Genomic DNA, 19568 nt, shown 5'->3' on the forward strand with positions numbered 1-19568 from the left:
ACAAAAACCTCACAACAACACATAACTGCCTGAGGACGTTTATTTGGGAAGAGGGGGAAGGGGACATTGGGAATGGCATATGGCACACGAAATAACAATGGGAATAACCTGGTCCTTTCTGATTGAGACTGCACCTCTTTCTGCACCCACATCAGAGGACTGCATGTTCATATGTTCCAAAAAGGAGAAATACCAAGTTAAGGTTAAGCAGATTAAATTACGAGACTTTGATGTGCTCAGGTATAACGGGCAGGGGGCATAATGAAAAGTGTTTCTTAAACAGTCAACCATAAAACTAATAAGTCTGTAGGCACTGGGATTCCAAGGGACACACTTGGAGAGGTAATGCTCCAGGGTGAGCCCACAGGGATCCCATGAAAGTTGAAAAGCAAGGCCCACCACACACCTCCTCACCAGCTATCAGTCACTATCTTTAAAACTGTAGTGTTGGGTCAGCTAAAGGGATCATTCTGCATTCAGTTCTCTGTATTTCAGTAGGGATTTATGGTATCTTTCCACTTGTTGGTCAAAGCCCCTACAAGAGAACTGTGCCTGGAAAAAGTTCACTGGAGTCAGAAGGTATTTTAGTGCCAGGCCCCTGAACTTAGGAGCCAGCAGAGGAGCAGCCTTGCTGCTATGGGACAGCGGAGAATCCTGGCCCACCCAGGTACTCTGGTTCCCCGAGGCTGCTGAGCCAGCATGGTCTCCCTTGGGTACCAAGTGGGGCCCTATACCCATATCCTCCCCAGTTTCTAGAGAGAGAAATTCCTCATCTGTAGACTGTAAGTGCATTGAAAAACTCAAAGGGGCAGTCAGTACAGTCACCATCTTCTGGGACTCAGAGATTGGGACTGCCCCAACCCATTCTTTGCTGCTGAGGTCCAGGAATGATGGTTTCTGCTTCTCAAGCTCCCCAGAAAGGTTCTCGTTCCTGGCCTTCTGTGAGTCCCTGTCAGCTTGCGACTGATCAGCAGACTCCTGAAAGGAGTCAAACACAACACCCTGAGTTCTCGGCCTCTTTAGCCTCCTTTCTAACAACAGCCAGAGAAAGCTTGGTTTTCTTGAAGAGGAATTCATATATTGCTGCACAGAGTTTGGGATCAGGGGTATAGAGAGCCCAGGGCTCAGGCTGTCCTGAAAGTAGTCCCTACAGGGCTGCTGACTGACAATGGGCACCACCTGGCAAGGCTTCAGTGCTGCAACAAAGGTCTGAAGCTCCGAGAAGGAAGAATGGTCAGAGTAAGGGATGATGTGGATGTCAGGGTGGGAGCGGTGGATTTTCCGGCTCGTGGGAAGGATAGCAATGGTAGGATGGGTCTGGTTCCAGTGCAGCACGGCAGCGCGGCAGATCTCCATGTGGTCCACGGCATGGATGCGGCCGGCCTTCTCCTCCACGGTGAACACATTTGCCAGGCCCAGCAGCTGCACCAACTCCAGGCGCTGAGGGCTTAGTACCACCCAGGTCCGAAACTCCAGGGCCAGCTGCTCCAGCAGTGACTCCTTTCCCAGGCTATAGAGTCCTGGTTAATGTTAAAGGAAATGGGAAAAGCAAGAGATGAAAGAGAAAGAAGATACTGGGGAATCCTAAGAAATCAACCAAATGTTTAACAAAAATACACAAAATTGATGGAGCAATCGGGAGTACATCGGGGAGGAGGTGGCATATGAGCTGAGATACACAGAAGATGGGGGAAGGCTTAAACAGAATCTACCCACTGGTTCAGTTCAACAAAGGAAAGCATCTACCAGGTGCTAGGCTCTGTGAAAATAAGCATAAGCCTCAGTCCTCAAGGAGTGTAACCTCCACAAGGACCCAGAAGTAATGTGGTTACGGGCAATGTTAGAGACATGCACACAGTATTATGAGAGTAAAGAAAAGTATCTACTGGTTGACAATTAGGGAAACTTTCCTGAAAGTGGCAACTGAGTGGTCATAAAGGATGGGTCTGAGTCTACCTGGCAAGGGAAGGGGATGATGAATCAGTGTTACTAAAGTGCAAAGAAGGAATTGGTAAGAAATGACACAGGAGAGAACAACTGGTAAGGGTTGCATAATAAAGGGCCTGTATACACTGCTAAGGAGTTTGAACTTAATTCTGTAGGCAAAGGGGAGCCATTAAAGAATGTGCAGCAGGAAAATGGCTAATTTTTTTTTTAAGATTTTATTTATTTATTCATGAGAGACACAGAGAGAGAGAGGCAGAGACGTAGGCATAGAGAGAAGCAGGCTCCATGCAGGGAGCCTGATGTGGGACTTGATCCCGGGTCTCCAGGATCACACCCTGAGCTGAAGGCAGATGCTCAACCACTGAGCCACCCAGATGTCTCGGAAAATGGCTAATTTTAATCACAGGAATAAAATGATCAGAGGAGGGCTTTAGGGGGAAAAAAAAAAGTAGTAGCAGTATTATTGGGTCACCAGGGTGAGAAGATGCTGAAAGCAGAAGTACCAGTTAGAGAGCCCCAAAATGAGGGCACCTGGGTGGCTCAGTTGGTTAAACATCTGACTCTTGATTGGCCCAGGTCATGATCTCCGACTCTTGAGATCAAGCCCCATAATGGGCTCCATTCTTTCCGTGGAGTCCGCTTGAGAGTCTCTTCCTCTGCCCCTCCCCCTACTCGTGTGTGCTCGTGCTCTCAATAAATAAAAATTAAAAAAAAAAAAAAAGGCCCCAAAATGTTTTATATACAATTGTGGAATCGCTAGACCCAACCATATAGTTGGTTTCTGGCTGTGTCTGGTTTTAAGCACTTCACTTGAATATCTACATTCTGATAAATTTTGTTCACTCAGGTAACAAATATTTATTGAGTACCTCCTTAGGCATTAATCTAAGCATTTGAGATATATCCACAAATAAAACAAAGAGCCCCACCATTGTGGAATTTATATTCTAGTAGGGGTAAACAGGTAATAACTAAATACAATGAATGTAAATTGTGGAATATGTTATGAGGTGATCATCCAATATTGGCTCTCTCCTATTTGAAAACCTTCCACAGCTTTTTATCCAAATGTAACCATTTGGATCACGTTACACTTAAGGATTATATTTAGGATCAAGTTCAAGCTTATAAGCAAGCACTTCAGTCCCTCTTACCTTGACAGCCTCCTCACCCACTGTGTGCCTGTGACTCTGGCTGCTGCTTCTCTGTTCCACAAATAAGACTCCTTCCTACCTCTATCCATGCTTTCAAGGAGTTGGGGTGTGTGTGCGTGTGTATATATAGCAGAAGTGGAGAATAGACAAATAAGCAATAGCATATTGAAACATGGATAGAGTATACTGGAAGATGATGAGCGTTATGAAAGAGCTGAGATGGTATAAGGGATCAGGAAGTGGGAATGTGGGAATAGAGATGGTGGGAAGATTGTAATTTCTTTTTAAGATTTATTTATTTAGAGAGAGAGAGACACTGTGCACAGCAGGGCGGGGTGGGTGGGGGCAGGATGTTGGTGTTGGACAGCTGGGAGAATTTTAAGCAGACTGGGCGCTAGGTGTGGAGCCCTAGGCAGGGCTTGATCTCACGATCCTGAGCTGAAACCAAGAGTTGGAAGCTAACTGACTATGCCATCCAGGCACCCCAGGAAGATTGCAATTTTAGATAAGGGGGTCAGGGTAGATTTCATGGAGAAGTAGGGGGGGGGTCTACAAAGACCTGAAGGATATGAGAAACCCTCAAAAAAAACCCCAAGATTCATTAGCTATGGGTGAAAGAAAAAGGAAAGGAAACCACTCACCAATCTTTATGTTATGTTGTGGGTGCTTTCGAATGAGCTCAACAATCTGGCGGGCAGCTTCTTGTCGGGAAGGAAGAACCCGGGCTGGATTGCAGTTGGTGTTGTCTAGGTATAAGGTATGGATCTGTTTCCCCAGTTTCAGGGCTGGCTCCTTTAACATGGATGGTGTATACCGAAAGTCACCTAGACAAAGAACATACAGGGAGCAGAGTCAGAGACAAAAGTATAAAACACAAGCCTTTCCCTGCTTCCAACAGCTGATAGACACTTGATTACTGGCCTGTGGAAAAACTAACAGGAAGTCAGGCATTAACACAGTATAGCTTCCGTTTCCATTTTGCTTCTGTTTTTATTATTCTTTATAAGGTTTGAAACTTTAAAGAGTGGGAAATCAGTTGAGAAAGGGTCACTTTGTTTATATGGGTTGAAGCTAAGAGGCCTCCAGACTTCTGAGTTAAGGCTACTGAAGAAAAGTGGTATCTAGGCTGGGAAGGTAGGAGGGAGGCCCACCTGTGTAGAGGATGGTTCCAAAGTATCCTTCAAAGAGAAACATGACAGAGCCAGGGCAGTGATTGGCATCCATGAGGGTTACAGTCATGGTCTCGCGCCCAATTTCATCTAGAGGCAGGACATGGCTCTCACCAACCTCCAAGGCCCGGATCCACTTCTTAGATACCTGAGGAAAAAAGTTGGTCCTTCTAGTGAACACAGAATCTCCTTGATACTGCCCTGGATCAGGAACTAACCAACCCTTTACGGCAAGGAGGGAAAGCAGACCACATCCTAAGCCACCCTGGAGCAGAAGCTGTATGGAGAGTCCCCTCAAATCCCCCCTTCTTCCTCTTACTCTCCCCTCCCACTCTTTGTACAATTTAAATTATGAGTCCAAAACCAGTCTAGCCAAGAGATTCTCGAACATTCCTGATCATCATAATCCCTAGGGAGCACCTGGTCCAACCAGATTTCCAAGACCTGCTCCAGCTAATCTACTGGATGGGTGGGAGAGCGGAGGTGGGGTGGGGGCCGCTGGAGAACATGTGCAGTCCCCCAGCACATTAGGTGGATTCTTATGGGACTAAGGAAGCACTGGCCTAGTTTACATGAAAAGGTAGGTAGTTTCCTTGGGTGGACTAAAAGATCTCCCCGACTTCTAGCTGAAACATCCCAAGTCAGCCAGTCAGGAAGCCAGACTCCCATTCTGAGCTAAAGACGCATTTCTGGATTCAAACCACTCCCGCATTTGTAAAACTCTGCCCTCCTGTCCCCGCTCTACACGTCCGAGGCTGCGACGGATCGCAGATCTCCACCGGGCTCCCGACCCGGCTCTCGAAGGACTCAGCCCCGCCCCCCGCCCCCGGGTACCTGCAGCTGACGGTGCACGAGGTGAGCCGTGATGGGGGAGCAGTAGAGCGGCCGGGCCCAGGTGCTAGACAAACCCACGGTGTGGTCCGAGTGCATGTGGGACAGGAAGAAGAGCCGTGCGGAGCCAGCCCGGCGCAGGCTCCAAAAGTCCACGGCGATGGGGGTGTGGGGGATCAGGGCCCCGTTCATGGTGGCGGGGCCGCGGGGTCACCGGCGGGATCCTCATGGGCTCAGGGCTCCGCGACCGCGCCCTCAGGAAAGTCGCGCTGGGGGCAGCGGGAAGCCAGCCCGGGAGAGGAAGAAGCCCCTCCAGCGGGGGCAGAACGAAGGAAGCGGCCGCGCTCCCGGGAGGCCCGGCTGGAAGCGCAAACCGCGGAAACCGCCCGCCGGAGCGCCACTCCTCCCCGCGCGCGGGAGCCGGGCTGAGGCCGGGCGCTCAAAGCGCGCGCTGCCGGGCGCAGACAGGCCGAAGCAGCGGATCTCCGATGGTCGCCGCGCCCCCGGCAGAGGGAGCTGGCGGCTGCGCCCCGCGGAGCGGCGGGCGGGGCGCCGGGAGGTCGGCGTCCGGGCGGCGCTCGGCGCTCCCGCGGGGGGGGTGGGGGGGGCCGCGGCTGGGCGCCGTCGGCCCGGAGGAGGCGGGACTTCCGCAGAGCGCTGGCCGGGGCCTATCGGGGCGGGCCGCCGCGCGGAGGCGCTCGGACGGCCGCCCTGGCGGGGGAGGGGGCCGCGCCCTGGGGCGGCGAGGCTGGCAATGGGGCGGAGGGCCTCGGGGTAGCCGGGGCGGTCTCGGGGCGGAGCGAGCCGGCCTGCGGGCCCCAGGAGGGAACCGCCGGAGCCGGGTTCGGGGCTCGCCGGGCCGCGGAGAGGGCTGGTGTGAGTGGTGGAGCCTGGGCTGCGGCCCGGGGGAAGCGGAGGCGGGGCCGACCTCGCGCCTCGGGGCGCTTCGCTGACCGACCTTTGCTTCGCCCAGGTTCCCGCGTCGGGGCTGGGAGGAGCCCGCGGGGACTGCTCCTGGCCGGGAGACGATGCCGTACCTGGGCTCCGAGGACGTGGTGAAGGAGCTGAAGAAAGCTCTGTGCAACCCTCACGTTCAGGCGGACCGGCTGCGCTACCGGAATGTCATCCAGCGCGTGATTAGGTATCAGCCACGGCCCGCGCTCCCCGCCGCCTCGGGCCCTCCACCCCTGGCCGCTCACACGGGGCAGGGGACGGTCGGGTCGCCCTGCTGCTCCGCCGGCCTTCGCAGCCTCCCCCGGGGGACCGACTTGACTCCGTTTACTCGGCGGAGTGGTTACACCCGTGCCTGGAACCTACACTGCTGACTCCCTCTAGACCTATAGGATCCAGGACAAAAAGCCTTTTGTATCTTCAGACCCACACATCCTACTGCCCGCTGGGCATTCCCATCTGGACGTTTCTTCAAAGACATGCAAAATAGCACCTGCGTCCTTCCCCTCTCCCCAAACCTGCTCTTCCGCTGGTATTTGGGTTGAGGAATGTCACCATCCAGCTGACCAGGGGAGGGAATCAGTCTTGATGACTCTTGATTTTCACTTCTCTGGTCAGATGGTATGGATATATAGTTCTAGATATCCATCTTCTTTTCCTTAAAAAGTTCTACCTATTTATTTTTTGTTGGCACCGCTGTTCTGGTTTTATTACCAAAGCAATTGCAGCGGCTTACCAGTAGGTCACCTTGTCTCATTTCAGTCAAGTTTCCCAACATATGAGTTTGAATAATGCATAACTCTTGCCTGTGGTTGTGGATTGCAAACTTTGGTATGTACAAAAGTCCCTTGGGGTGCTTTTTTAAAAAAAATGTAAAATTTTCATCCGGTCCAGTAATACTGCTTTTAGTAAGGTGGCGTGGAACCCAGGAATATGCATTGGAAACAGACATCCCATCTGCTTCCTGTAGGAGACCACCGCTTGAGAAATAGTGATCTACAGAATAAAGTCCAAACTTCTTATCATAGCAACCAAAGAACACCCTGCTTACGAACTACTTGCAGACTCGCAGAGTGTAGCATTACTTACCTACTACACTTGCCTGGAAAATTCCAGCTCATTCAACTGAAGTATTACTTCCTCTTTGGAAACATTTTATGATTTTTTTAAAATTTATTTATTCATGAAAGACACAGAGAGAGGCAGAGACCACAGGCAGAGGGAGAAGCAGGCTCCATGCAGGAAGCCAGATGCAGGACTCTTTCTGGGGACTCCAGGATCATGCCCTGGCCCGAAGGCAGGCACCAAACAGCTGAGAAACCCAGGGATCCCCCCACCATTTTATGATTTCTTAGCAGTATTAGATTTCTGGGTCCCCACTGCACCTTGTCTGTTACTTCTGTTTTAATACCTACCTGTTGTACTGTAATTAGTGGTGTTTTTTAATCTTGCTCCTTAGTCATATTTTGAGTTCCTAGAGATCTGAGACCATGCATTCTTCAAGATTATATCCCCAGAACATATCCCTGGAATGTAGAAGCTGAGTTACACTGGAATGTACCAGGAATTCAATAAGTGTTTGTTGAATGAATAGAAGAACATTTGTGGTAGGCCCATAGTGTGAAGTATTGTGCAGTGTAATAGGCAAGGTAGATGTGGTTGCTTCCTTCACAATCTAGTTGGATAGCCAGGATGTGTATAGGTAAAATGCCTTTTGTTGTCGGCTGGGGATTATGTATTTTACTTTTTTCTACTGCGTGTATTGGTTTCAGGCACATGACTCAGGGCTTGGACATGTCCGGTGTTTTCATGGAAATGGTGAAGGCGAGTGCCACTGTAGATATTGTTCAGAAGAAGTTGGTTTATCTGTACATGTGTACATACGCCCCCCTGAAACCAGATCTGGCTCTCTTGGCTATTAATACACTGTGCAAAGACTGTTCGGATCCCAATCCAATGGTGCGAGGGCTGGCATTACGGAGCATGTGTAGCCTTAGGTGAGTACCCGCTTCCCTGACTGTTTATCAGTGGCTGATGTATTCAGGAGATCATGGGGCACATTTTCAATGGTGATAATCTATTTGAGCTTCGTAATACTAGGGAAAATGCTGTTGTAACCTGAACTCAGGTTTTCAGCCATTGCTTAGGCTTAAAAAACTATGTCATATGGTTACATTAAAGGGAGTTTTCCATCCTCACTGAAATAGTTTTTGGTTTTGGGTAAAGGTTTCTAAACAAGTCAGTAAATATAGATAATATGTAGATAATATATTTTTGCTGCCCCTGGAGTATTATTCCAAATGAAAAATCAAGTCTGACTTTTTAAGTTTGGCAGTGGCTTTCCCTAATTCTTTATGATGTGATAGAGGTACATTCAAACATCTGCTAACCCTCTTGTTAAGTGAATAGGGGCTGAAGTATGTCAAAACTAGTATTTCAAGATCTGGCTGACTCCAGGATGTGTTGCTTAGGATGCCTGGTGTGCAGGAATATATCCAACAGCCTATTCTCAATGGCCTACGAGATAAAGCTTCATATGTCAGGAGGGTGGCGGTCCTTGGTTGTGCCAAGATGCATAATCTTCATGGAGACTCTGAAGTGGGTAAGTTTCAGTGTAATCCATCATGATCAGTATTTATTTGTGTCTCCATTATATGTATGGTTTTGTAAAAGATGACCTGACTTTGGTAGAAAATAGTAATATGGCCCTGCTTCTGTACTTGCCTCTTTAAGTAGAAAGGCTGGTTTGGTATTTTTTGAGATTAGAGAAGTCTTTTCTTTGGGGGCCCAGGTGAGATCCATTGGATTAGCTACTTAGAACAGTATGGAGATGGCAATTTTTTGCCTTGCACTTTGTTATTGCCTTTGTTATTTTTGAGGCAGAGAAGTTCAGCTTTGTCTACCTGGATTTATTACTCTGGTTCTATTCCTGAGACTCTGAAGCTGTTCTTTATCTGAGATCTTTGTGCTCTTTTATAGACGGTGCTCTGGTAAATGAGTTATACAGTTTGCTGCGTGACCAGGATCCAATTGTGGTTGTGAATTGCCTGAGGTCTCTAGAAGAAATTCTGAAACAGGAAGGAGGTGTTGTCATCAACAAGCCCATCGCCCACCATCTCTTAAATCGGTTTGGTTGCCTCTTTTTGTTATTATGAGATCTGCATCCTAGTGGGATCTTGACGTGTTAAATTAAGGAGACATCTTTTTTTATTTTTTATTGGAGTTCAGTTTGCCAACATTTAGCATAACACCCAGTGCTCATCCTGCCAAGTGCTCCCCTCAGTGCCCATCACCCGGTCACCCGGTCTAAAAAGTGCTCTTTTTGTTATTTTGAGACCTGCATCCTAGTGGGATCTTGACGTGTTAGATTAAGGAGACATCTTTTTTTTTTTTTTATTGGAGTTCAATTTGCCAACATTTAGCAAGCATAACACCCAGTGCTCATCCTGCCAAGTGCCCCCCTCAGTGCCCATCACCCGGTCACCCCAACCCTCCACCCACCTCCCTTTCCACTACCCCTTGTTCGTTTCCTAGAGTTAGGTGTCTCTCATGTTTTGTCACCCTCACTGATATTTTCACTCATTTTCTCTCCTTTTCCTTTATTCTAAGGAGACATCTTGAACAACTTCTTTAGAGTAGTAAAGTCAACCATCACTATTAACTTTCTTGTATTTCACTGAGAGAATTTCTTTTATTTGTCTTAGATTCTTTTGATTATATGGAAAGATGGCAGAAATATCCTGTGGAAATAGGTTCTGTCCTCCTCTACAATCATTATGTTCCCCCAAACGAAGCATTTATGCTGTCTTAAACTGTAAAAAAATCAGGATCTAGGTATAGTGATCATGGTCTTTGGCCTTAGATAAGTGAGAATTGGTACTGTAAACTCAACTCAGACTTTAAAGCCTATTTTGTGTAAAGTTTAAATAGTATATAAAAAGAATAATTCTTTTATGGCATAGACTGTTTTGAGAATTTCCTCCTTGTTGTGATGAACAGATGACTGGTAACATGACATTTGCATGCAGATGGTCCTAGTTTGGTTGCTAAAATAACACTTTTCTTTTCTTTTTTGGCTAGAATGCCAAAACTGGACCAATGGGGCCAGGCTGAAGTATTGAACTTTCTGCTACGCTATCAACCCCGCAGTGAGGAGGAGCTGTTTGACATTCTCAATCTGTTAGATAGCTTTCTCAAGAGCAGTAGCCCTGGTGTGGTGATGGGGGCCACAAAACTCTTCCTAATCTTGGCAAAAAAATTCCCCCATGTACAAACCGATGTGCTTGTGCAAGTCAAGGGACCTTTGCTGGCTGCCTGTTCTTCAGAGAGCCGTGAGCTCTGTTTTGCTGCTCTATGTCATGTGCGTCAGATCTTGCATAGTTTGCCCGGTCACTTTAGCAGCCACTACAAAAAATTTTTTTGCTCCTACTCGGAGCCCCACTACATCAAGTTGCAGAAGGTGGAGGTGCTGTGCGAGCTGGTGAACGACGAAAATGTACAGCAGGTGCTAGAGGAGCTCCGAGGGTACTGTACGGATGTGTCAGCCGATTTTGCTCAGGCTGCCATCTTTGCCATAGGTAGGTATCTGCTGCCTTTTTTCCTTTTGGAGAGGTTCGACCAACCAGAAAGCTGTGGAACCATAGAGAAGAAAAGGGAATGAATCGCGTCAGAGACAAATTACTATGCACCAAAGAATAGGGTCAGTGACCGCAGACAGGAGTGGGGGGGAGGTTTTTTTCTTTGTCAACACTGGTGTTGCCATATCTTCTAGGATAGAGAACACAGGTAACTCAAACTAGAGTACTTAAAATTTATATTGCCTTTTGTTGGCTGCTACCCAGAATGTTTTCCTGTATATCATCTTAGCACCATCTTGAGAGGCAGTCACGAAAAGTGGACAAGTATTATCACTTTGTTTTAGAGATGAAGAGACCCAGAAACAAAAAGGTTATTAAATTGACCGAAAGGTCATGTAGTTCCTGACCTGGGGTTGGTAGTCGACTTTCCAGACTCAAAGTCCTATGTCAGAGATGTCTGGGTGGCTTAGCGGTTGAGTGTCTGCCTTTGGCTCAGAACATGATCCTGGGATTGAGTCCTGCATCGGGCTCCCTGCATGAAGCCTACTTCTCCCTCTGCCTGTGTCTCTGCTTCTCTCTCTGTGTCTCTCATGAATAAATAAATAAAATCTTAAAAAAAAGAAAAAGTCCTATGTGAGTTGGCCAGTTGTTTATTGAGCTTCTACTACGAGCTATGTATTGTGCTAAGTACAGACCAACACAGAGTAAATCCTAAACCTTACAGGCTTTTTCATACTACTCTGTCTGGAATTCAAAATGCCACAGTGACTCGCAAAAGGAAAGCAGCTGGGGAGTTATGTTTTGTTGGAGGGCTTCAAGTGGCAGAGGAGAAGGAACCCTTATATTAGAATAAAGAATGATTATTTTCAGGAGCAGGAAGAGAGAACAAAGAGGAGAGCAGAGTCTCCTGCAGTCAGGTGACTGCTGTCAAGTGTTCCTGGCAGGACATTGCTGTGTAGGTGATCTGCAGCCAGCGATGCCTCGTATCTAGCTGCCACATAAATACCTTTGTTGCTGAAAGTTTTCAACCTTGTTCAATGGAAAATTCACTTTTACCAAACTTAGGAAACAGATTGTTATTTAATCAAGCAAGAGGTAATTTTTTTTTAAGGGTATCTCTTGTTCTCTTTGTCTTTGTCTGATAGGAAGTTTTTTAAAAATGAGGTGCTAGGATTTGACTTACCACTTTGCTCTGCTCTCTGTTCCTCCATAGGTGGTATTGCCAGGACCTACACAGATCAGTGTGTGCAGATTCTAACAGAGTTGCTGGGGCTTCGACAAGAGCACATTACCACAGGTAATGGCTGGCTACCCTTTGAGCACATTTTTTTTTTTTTTTTTTTTTTTTGGTCAATTGCTTGCCCCGTAGCAGTTGCTTATAAAATATTTGTTTTTGAATAAGAGCTTTAAACTTTTCTTTGCATCATCATCTGTTGCTATCAGAAATAGCATAAGGTCTTAGATCCAATAGGTAGAGGGTCTTCAGGTTGCCATAACTCTACAAGGCTGTTCTGTAGATAATGAAGGGTACCAGAATGCTCATGCTTGTTAACTCCTCACTTTTACTTCTCTTTTTGCTTTATGTCAGCAGTGGTTTCTAGGGCTAGGACTAGGGTGAGGCAAACAGGGTCCCCAGGATGTAAAAATTTAAAGAGGCACTCACTCTCAGGTTCGTGCAAGTGCTAACCCTATGTGTCTTCTTAAATTTTACACCCCCAGTGCCTTGTTTGCCTTACCCTACTCCCAGCCATGGTAGCTCCATTTATACTGTCTTCAGAATAGCATTCAACAATAATATGACCTCACATTTGCTTTACATTCTATAATGTGCTTTTGCACATATTAGCACATTTTGCACATTTTGCATATATTAGCTCATTTATCCTGATAGCCAATCCAATAAGGGCAACATTCATTTAAGAAATTATTGCCCATGTCCAACATTTCTCAGGTAATCATTGACCACCCCTCCAACACCCATTTTACAGAAATTCAGTAGCAATTACAGTAGCAATCTAGTCTGAATATGTGACTTCTTTTAAGATTCCTTCCTGCGTGGAGCCTCTAATCGTGTGCTCTTGTATCCTGAGCTGTGTTTTAGTGGTGGTGCAAACTTTCCGAGACCTGGTTTGGTTGTGTCCTCAGTGTACGGAAGCTGTGTGTCAGGCTCTGCCCGGCTGTGAGGAGAACATTCAGGATAGCGAGGTAGGTGGTAATTCTCCTTTACTTCAGGCAGAGGAGAAATGCTTGGGACCCTGCTCTGTAAAATGGAATCTAATTCTTCTCTCACAAATGCTTTGATAGTATTGTTCTCTTGAACTGTTTGAGTCCAAGATTTAGACCATGGTGTTTTCAGCTGGAATGAGAATCAGAGTCATTTGTGGATATTTGGGCCTCACCGCAGGCCTACAAACTTTCAGGAGTGGTAGACCTAGACGGTAGGTTTTTTTTTTTTTTTAAAGTTTAAATTTTTTTAAAAATTTATTTATGATAGTCACACAGAGAGACAGAGAGAGAGAGGCAGAGACACAGGCAGAGGGAGAAGCAGGCTCCATGCACCAGTAGCCCGACGTGGGATTCGATCCCGGGTCTCCAGGATCACGCCCTGGGCCAAAGGCAGGTGCTAAACCGCTGCACCACCCAGGGATCCCAAGGTTTTTAAGAAGCTTCACATATGACCTCGATTTGCACTCTAGGTTAATTACGACTTGCATGAAGTGGTTTAGAGGAATCTTTCAGTAGCTTCCATTGGCACATTAATAAAGCCCAGACTGGGGCAAAGGTCCCCAAACTGAGGAAGCCTTAATATATAACTCACACAGGCTCTGGGAGTTTGGAGTCTCCTTTTGTGTAGTAACATTTTATTCCTATTTGTTGTAGAGAGCGGAGTCAGGGTGCAGGGGATCGATAAAATGCAAGTTGAAGTAAATAAAAGATTATACCTTTGCTGCTGATGTTGCAGGGGAAGCACAACCTGCCATTGTGTTTGGGACAGCCAAATGTTGAGCTCTTACTCCTTTATTCCCCAGGGGAAACAGGCACTTATTTGGCTCCTTGGTGTCCATGGGGAAAGAATTCCCAATGCTCCCTACGTGTTAGAAGACTTTGTGGAGAATGTGAAGTCAGAGACATTTCCAGCGGTGAAGATGGAGCTACTGACTGCACTGCTGCGCCTTTTCCTCTGCCGACCTGCTGAGTGCCAGGACATGCTGGGGCGTCTGTTACATTACTGCATAGGTAGGCTCTTCAGAAGGAAACTGTTCTTGTCAGATAGTAAACATTCTGACAGCTGACCCTGTTTGGTAAGTCATGTCTGGGACCCAAGAAGACAATGTTAATGATGTTAATGTTCTCTAGGAGTGTCTCCGCCCCCCCCCCCCCCCCCCCCCCGCCCCCATGTGGTTGGCACAGGGTAGAAAGAGTGTTTTTGTTTTTGCTTGTAATAACTCAGTCTTTGTCTTAACCTCAGAGGAAGAAAAGGATATGGCAGTACGGGACCGGGGTCTCTTCTATTATCGCCTTCTCTTAGCTGGCATTGATGAAGTGAAGCGGATCCTGTGTAGCCCTAAATCTGACCCTTCTCTTGGACTTTTGGAGGATCAGGCGGAAAGACCTGTGAATAGCTGGGCCTCAGACTTCAACACACTAGTGCCGGTCTATGGCAAAGCCCGTTGGGCAGCCATCTCTAAATACCAGGGGGCAGAGTATAGGGGCCCAGAGCTTCCTAACACTGCATCCTTTGCCACCTCAGGTAAAGATAGTTCTTACTTTATATCTTGTCGTGAAAATTCTTTACTTTTTGCAATGACTGGTAGAAAGTAGAGTACCCTACCTACATCTTAGGCTGTTGCCTGAATTTGAAGTCTTGATGGGCAACAAAGAAGTTCTTCATTGGTAATTTCAACCATTTATCCGAAGATAAAAGTCACATTGTGTACTTTTGGAAATCTAGATAAAAACCATAGTTCATATAGATTAAGAAGATCTCTTATCCAAGCTTTCTGCCTCTTTTAGGTCCCCTGATTCCTGAAGAGCACAAGGAGACAGTACAAGAACCAGATTCTGGAGCCCTCATGCTCGTCCCCAATTGCCAGCTTACTGCTGAGTATTTTGAGAAAACTTGGTTTAGCCTGAAAGTTGCTCATCAGCAAGTATTCCCTTGGCAGGGAGCAGTCCATCCTGACACCCTCCAGATGGCCCTGCAAGTAGTGAACATCCAGACCATCGCAATGAGCAGGGCTGGGGCTCACCCGTGGAAAGCCTACCTCAGTGCTCAGGATGACACCGGCTGCCTGTTTCTAACAGAACTGCTGTTGGAGCCCGAGAACTCAGAAATGCAGATCTCTGTGAAACAGAATGAGCCGAGGACTGAGACACTGAACGGTTTTATTTCTGTATTAGAAACTGTGCTTGGAACCATTGGAGACATAAAATCCTAACAGATTCTTGCTGCCTGTCCTAAGTGAGATGAGTAGCTATCAGAGTTCTGGTTTTTCTGATTAGAATTGCTTGAAGTCCAGATATTATCACATGCAAAAGAGAATGGACAATCTCAGAATCAGGATTCTTATGTTTTTGTCTGAAGACAATTGACTTCTTCCTCTCATACCTCTAGGTGAATGACCCCATTTTTCCAGGTGTTGTTGAAAAGGTTAATGTTGGTAAGGGGATGGGATGGGGTGAGGATAGGATTTGGATTCTTTTCTAATCCATTTTAGGGATTGTTTTACTAATTAAAAATGCTCAATGTTTATGGAAACTGATGAAGTCATCATTTGTGTGTGTTGGGGGGGTCATCTTTTCTTCCCTGTGTTACTGCAATAAATTCCTCACTGGCGTCATATTTCTAATCACACTTTTCAAGGCCAGAGTTCAAAGTAGCATCCAAAGTGACTCTCTGGTATCCTGTCTCACTGCTCGTCCAAACACTGTTCTTGAAAAAGCAAACCACTAGCATTCCTTGAATGCACAAGGCTCTCTCACCTCTGTGCTTTGGTACCTGCTTTTACTTATTGACTAGAACATTTCCTCACCCTCCTATCTTCTTTCTTTAAGTACCATCTAGTCCTTGTCTTACAGTGTTCTGCTAAGTCATGCACACTGGAAGTCATGAGCTCTTGCAGGAAGTTTTCTGTGACCCTTGCTGCTCTCATTATCGGTCCTGTTTGGGCTGTCATGGCATCTAGGGCATGTGTCTAGCAGTACTGGTGTAATGGTTTCCTGTCACTCTTCTCTGCTTTCAGTTGCATTCAGACCTGCCCACATTTCATACATTAACTGATGCAACTTAAGGGCAGATGTAATAAAATGATTTAAAGTATAGATAGTGAAATGTAGATAACCAGAGGATCTACAACAGGGAAAAAATGGAAATAACTACTTAAGACCAACGTGGTTGGTGATAAGGAAGTATGCACATGTTCAGGTCTAAGGGCCTACATAATTGATGCAGTAGAGCCTCAAATTTAGCTCCATAAGTGATTTGACAGTCAAGGTGAAGAGAAATAGGTATATAACTGTCATCAGAGGGAAGAAACTTTCCAATATTAATTTTTAAGATTTTATTTATTTATTCATGAGAGACAGAGGCAGAGACATAGGCAGAAGGAGAAGCAGCTTCCTGGCGGGGAGCCTAATGTGGGAGTCAATCCCAGGACCCTGGGATCAGGACCTGGGCCAAAGGCAGATGCTCAACCACTGAGCCACCCATGTGCCCCATCAATATTCATTTTTAAAAGGAATCTACATGTAGTTTCACATAGGTGGCACTGAGTGATTAAGTACAGGATTCTTACAGAAAGTTAGTAATGGGTTTCTCATGACTTACAGAGTTCTTTAATGAAAATGGAAAGCATAACTTTAACATGGAGCTTAGTGAGGGCATTTCTTCAAGAACTTAATGATAACATGGTCCAAATGTCATCTAGCTTAATTCAAGGACTTTTACTATATAGGTACATAAATGGACTTGCATACCTTTAAAAGATTTTTTCATTCATTACTTCTCTCAACTAGGCTCTTAAGAGGAGTAGATAACAGCATTGAATTTTCTGGCAAGGGCCTGGATTTTTTTTTTTCTTTTTTTAAAAGATTTTATTTATTTATTCATGAGAGACACAGAGAGAGAGGCAGAGACACAGCAGGAGGGAGAAGCAGGTCCCCTCTGGGGAGCCTGATGTGGGACTCGATCTCAGGACCCCAGGATCACCACCTGAGCCAAAGGCAGATGCTCAACTGCTGAGCCACGTGGGCGTCCCAAGGGCCTGGATTTTGTGAGTTGTTTTACCCCCTGGATAATTTCTAAGGACTGTGGTATTCTCTTCTTCCATCTCCACAGTCTGCCACATAGTGATGGCTCAATAAATATTTATCAAATGAATGTAAGTAATTAGATTCTGATGGTGTTTTTGGATTGGAGTTCGAAGTAAGTTTTGTTATATTGTACCAACCAAACAAAATGATAATGGGAGTCCATCTAGGTTAGGGTTTTTCAAAAGTGGTATTAATGGGGCAGCGTGGGTGGCTCAGCAGTTTAGCGCTGCCTTCAGCCCAGGGCCTGATCCTGAAGACCCGGGATCAAGTCCCACGTTGGGCTCCCTGCATGGAGTCAGCTTCTCCCTCTACCTGTGTCTTTGCCTCTCTCTCTCTCTCTCTGTGCCTCTCATGAATAAATAAATAAAATCTTTGAAAAAAAGTATTAATGACTTTCGGGGCCAGATAATTCTTAGTCGTGGAGGATTTTCCTGTGCACTGTAGGATGATTATTAGCGTCTTTGGCCTATACCCACCAGAAGCCAATAGAACCCCCAGTTATAACAAAAATGTCTCCAGACATTGCCAAAGGTGCCCTGGTGGGACAAAATCACTCCCTATTGAGAATGATCTCAATCATGGGTCCTTAGGGATTACATTAGAGAGATCAGAACAGCTTTAGAATTGCTTTTTTCCATAGTTTGACTTGTTTGGTTAAACCATAAATGTCAATTAGGTACTCAAAGAAATACAATGGAAGTGTTAAGTGCTGCCAATTTAGAGTTATAAGGCATCAGGATATAAATAGTGGAGATTAAGTAAATTGACTTTTTTAAAAATTAAAGACTACAATAAAAATGTTGACCTAAAGAAAATTAGGTATGGCTCAGTAATTGAATAAATGTTACTAAAATGATCCCAGCTATTGGAGCTTTTAAAAGATTAAGTCCTACTTGGTTGTTTCTCTGTAATGTATGGGGGCATAACAGAATATGAAACTGTTGCTTTTGAAAAGTGTACTTTTAAAATGATCTCAGTAAAGCAACAATTCCTCTTAACTGTAGCCTAGTTTTGCTAATTTAGAAATTAGCTCTCTCTAGCCTTGGCAGACATATGCTTTGATGATGTGACATAAGTAGATGCATATTTTTTAAAAATCCTTGAGGGTAGTTGATATTGTGCTTTTAGAAAAATGGCCTTCTAATGTCTATCTTGGTTGGGAAATAGTATGTAACACATGTAATGGGTGCCTACTAATGACCGTGGTGCCTTAGAACATTGCAGAAGCAATCATTTATGTAGTTCCTGACCATAATCTTATTGCTATGGACTATTACCATTTCTTCCACCCCCCTTCTTGAATGGGAGTTCGTTACAATTATTCTATCTCTTTCTCATATATTGGTTATATGAGAAAATATACCCATTATAAAATAATTTATATTTTAGGTAGAGATTTATACATTCAGAGGAGTTGTAGCCAAGGATCCTCATTCACAGGCAAACATGGTGCAGATGACAAGGCTTTGAGCCAATGATAAAAGGTGATGAGGTTTTTGAGAGCAGGATGTAAATTGTTATGGCCACAGCAGCAAAAGAAGCAAGTGATGGTGAAAACATTCTGGCCTCATTTTTCAGTACTAACTGGACTGGGAGATAGTACTTGAAATGCAAGAGTGAAGGATATGTGGGCCGTGGGAGAAAGGGTGGGACAGTTCTCAAAGATGCTATAATGAAGGCTCACATTGTCCAAGAGAAAGTATACTTTCATTTCCTTAGCCTTACAACATTGATTCTATAAGGTAATGCTAAGAATAGATAAGATAATGTGGAGATCAGATTCCAAAGCTGGCATTTGTCTATAAGCACACCAGTTGTGAAATGAATTACTGTGGGAAAAGGTTTATTATTTGAGGTAAGATGGGCTTGATTTTAAATTTCTATTCTGCCACTTAAGAATGCCACTTACCTTGGGTAAGCTGCTTTTTTTTTTTTTTTTTTTTTTTTTTAATTTTTATTTATGATAGTCACAGAGAGAGAGAGAGGCAGAGACACAAGCAGAGGGAGAAGCAGGCTCCATGCACCGGGAGCCCGACGTGGGATTCGATCCCGGGTCTCCAGGATCGCGCCCTGGGCCAAAGGCAAGCGCCAAACCGCTATGCCACCCAGGGATCCCCGGGTAAGCTGTTTAACACCAGTTGGATAGTATCTTAAAAACCTTTTGTTTCTTTTCATATGCTAATTGGGGAGTATGTCATAAATTAATTTGTTGGAATCCTTAAATTTTTAGTAACTGACTGTAGTGTGAAAGGAGGGTGGCCCAGAATTATCTCCAAAGGACCTACTTACATTGGAGATCTGAAGCTTACCTAGTAGAAACTGAAATTTCAGCCCTAGTGACAGATGAAAAGTGAAAATGGCCCTTTACATAATTTGTTTCTTGTCCCAAAGCAATTTATGATCATTTGTTTCTAGAATAGAAAATAGAAGGTTGGCTCTTTTTATTTCGCAAGTAGAACTTTTATTCTGAACAACTGCCTTACAGTGCTTATGGTTGAATCTCTTATCAGCTCACCAGTTCAGAATACTCTGGAAGAGCTGATAGGTTTGAGAACTGACTCTCAAATCCAAAATCTGGGTATAGCTACATTAAGAAGACAGCCACTATAGGTAAGTGTCTAATCATG

The 19568-nt window shown here is 45.3% G+C and overlaps 2 protein-coding genes across 3 annotated transcripts; one reads left to right on the forward strand and one right to left on the reverse strand.

Moving 5' to 3' along the window:
• Positions 1-22: 22 nt before the first annotated feature.
• On the reverse strand, positions 23-5697 carry DCLRE1B (DNA cross-link repair 1B). The gene is made up of 4 exons (XM_025994607.2): positions 5105-5697; positions 4253-4418; positions 3743-3925; positions 23-1520 (listed from the first exon to the last, which is right to left on the reverse strand). The coding sequence occupies exons 1-4, from the start codon at positions 5291-5293 to the stop codon at positions 466-468; spliced, it is 1593 nt and encodes a 530-aa protein (XP_025850392.1). The 5' UTR covers positions 5294-5697; the 3' UTR covers positions 23-465.
• Positions 5698-5756: 59 nt separating this feature from the next.
• Positions 5757-19551, forward strand: AP4B1 (adaptor related protein complex 4 subunit beta 1). 2 transcript variants are annotated; one of them, XR_012003076.1, is made up of 13 exons: positions 5757-5977; positions 6075-6242; positions 7825-8049; positions 8524-8654; positions 9032-9179; positions 10133-10629; positions 11843-11926; positions 12731-12834; positions 13659-13866; positions 14099-14380; positions 14644-15244; positions 18909-19060; positions 19452-19551. XR_012003076.1 is itself a non-coding variant. In XM_072766846.1 (11 exons), the coding sequence occupies exons 2-11, from the start codon at positions 6130-6132 to the stop codon at positions 15066-15068; spliced, it is 2217 nt and encodes a 738-aa protein (XP_072622947.1). In that variant the 5' UTR covers positions 5757-5977; positions 6075-6129; the 3' UTR covers positions 15069-15388. The 2 variants fall into 2 exon arrangements, 1 of the variants encoding a protein (XP_072622947.1); XM_072766846.1 differs by lacking the exons at positions 18909-19060; positions 19452-19551 and having other exon boundaries at positions 14644-15388.
• Positions 19552-19568: the final 17 nt, after the last annotated feature.

The sequence above is a fragment of the Vulpes vulpes genome, chromosome 8, assembly GCF_048418805.1.
Source record: "Vulpes vulpes isolate BD-2025 chromosome 8, VulVul3, whole genome shotgun sequence".
Lineage (NCBI taxonomy): Eukaryota > Metazoa > Chordata > Mammalia > Carnivora > Canidae > Vulpes > Vulpes vulpes.

Bases quoted from the DNA above. Each gene is read 5' to 3' on its own strand.
- DCLRE1B (XM_025994607.2), bottom strand. From the start codon at position 5,293: ATGAACGGGGCCCTGATCCCCCACACCCCCATCGCCGTGGACTTTTGG. The intron at 4,419-5,104 runs GTACCCGGGGGC...TTTTTTCCTCAG, and splicing joins TCGTGCACCGTCAGCTGCAG to GTATCTAAGAAGTGGATCCG. The intron at 1,521-3,742 runs GTGAGTGGTTTC...AACATTAACCAG, and splicing joins ACAACATAACATAAAGATTG to GACTCTATAGCCTGGGAAAG.
- AP4B1 (XM_072766846.1), top strand. From the start codon at position 6,130: ATGCCGTACCTGGGCTCCGAGGACGTGGTGAAGGAGCTGAAGAAAGCT. The intron at 8,050-8,523 runs GTGAGTACCCGC...TGTGTTGCTTAG, and splicing joins CGGAGCATGTGTAGCCTTAG to GATGCCTGGTGTGCAGGAAT. The intron at 9,180-10,132 runs GTTTGGTTGCCT...TTTTTTGGCTAG, and splicing joins GCCCACCATCTCTTAAATCG to AATGCCAAAACTGGACCAAT.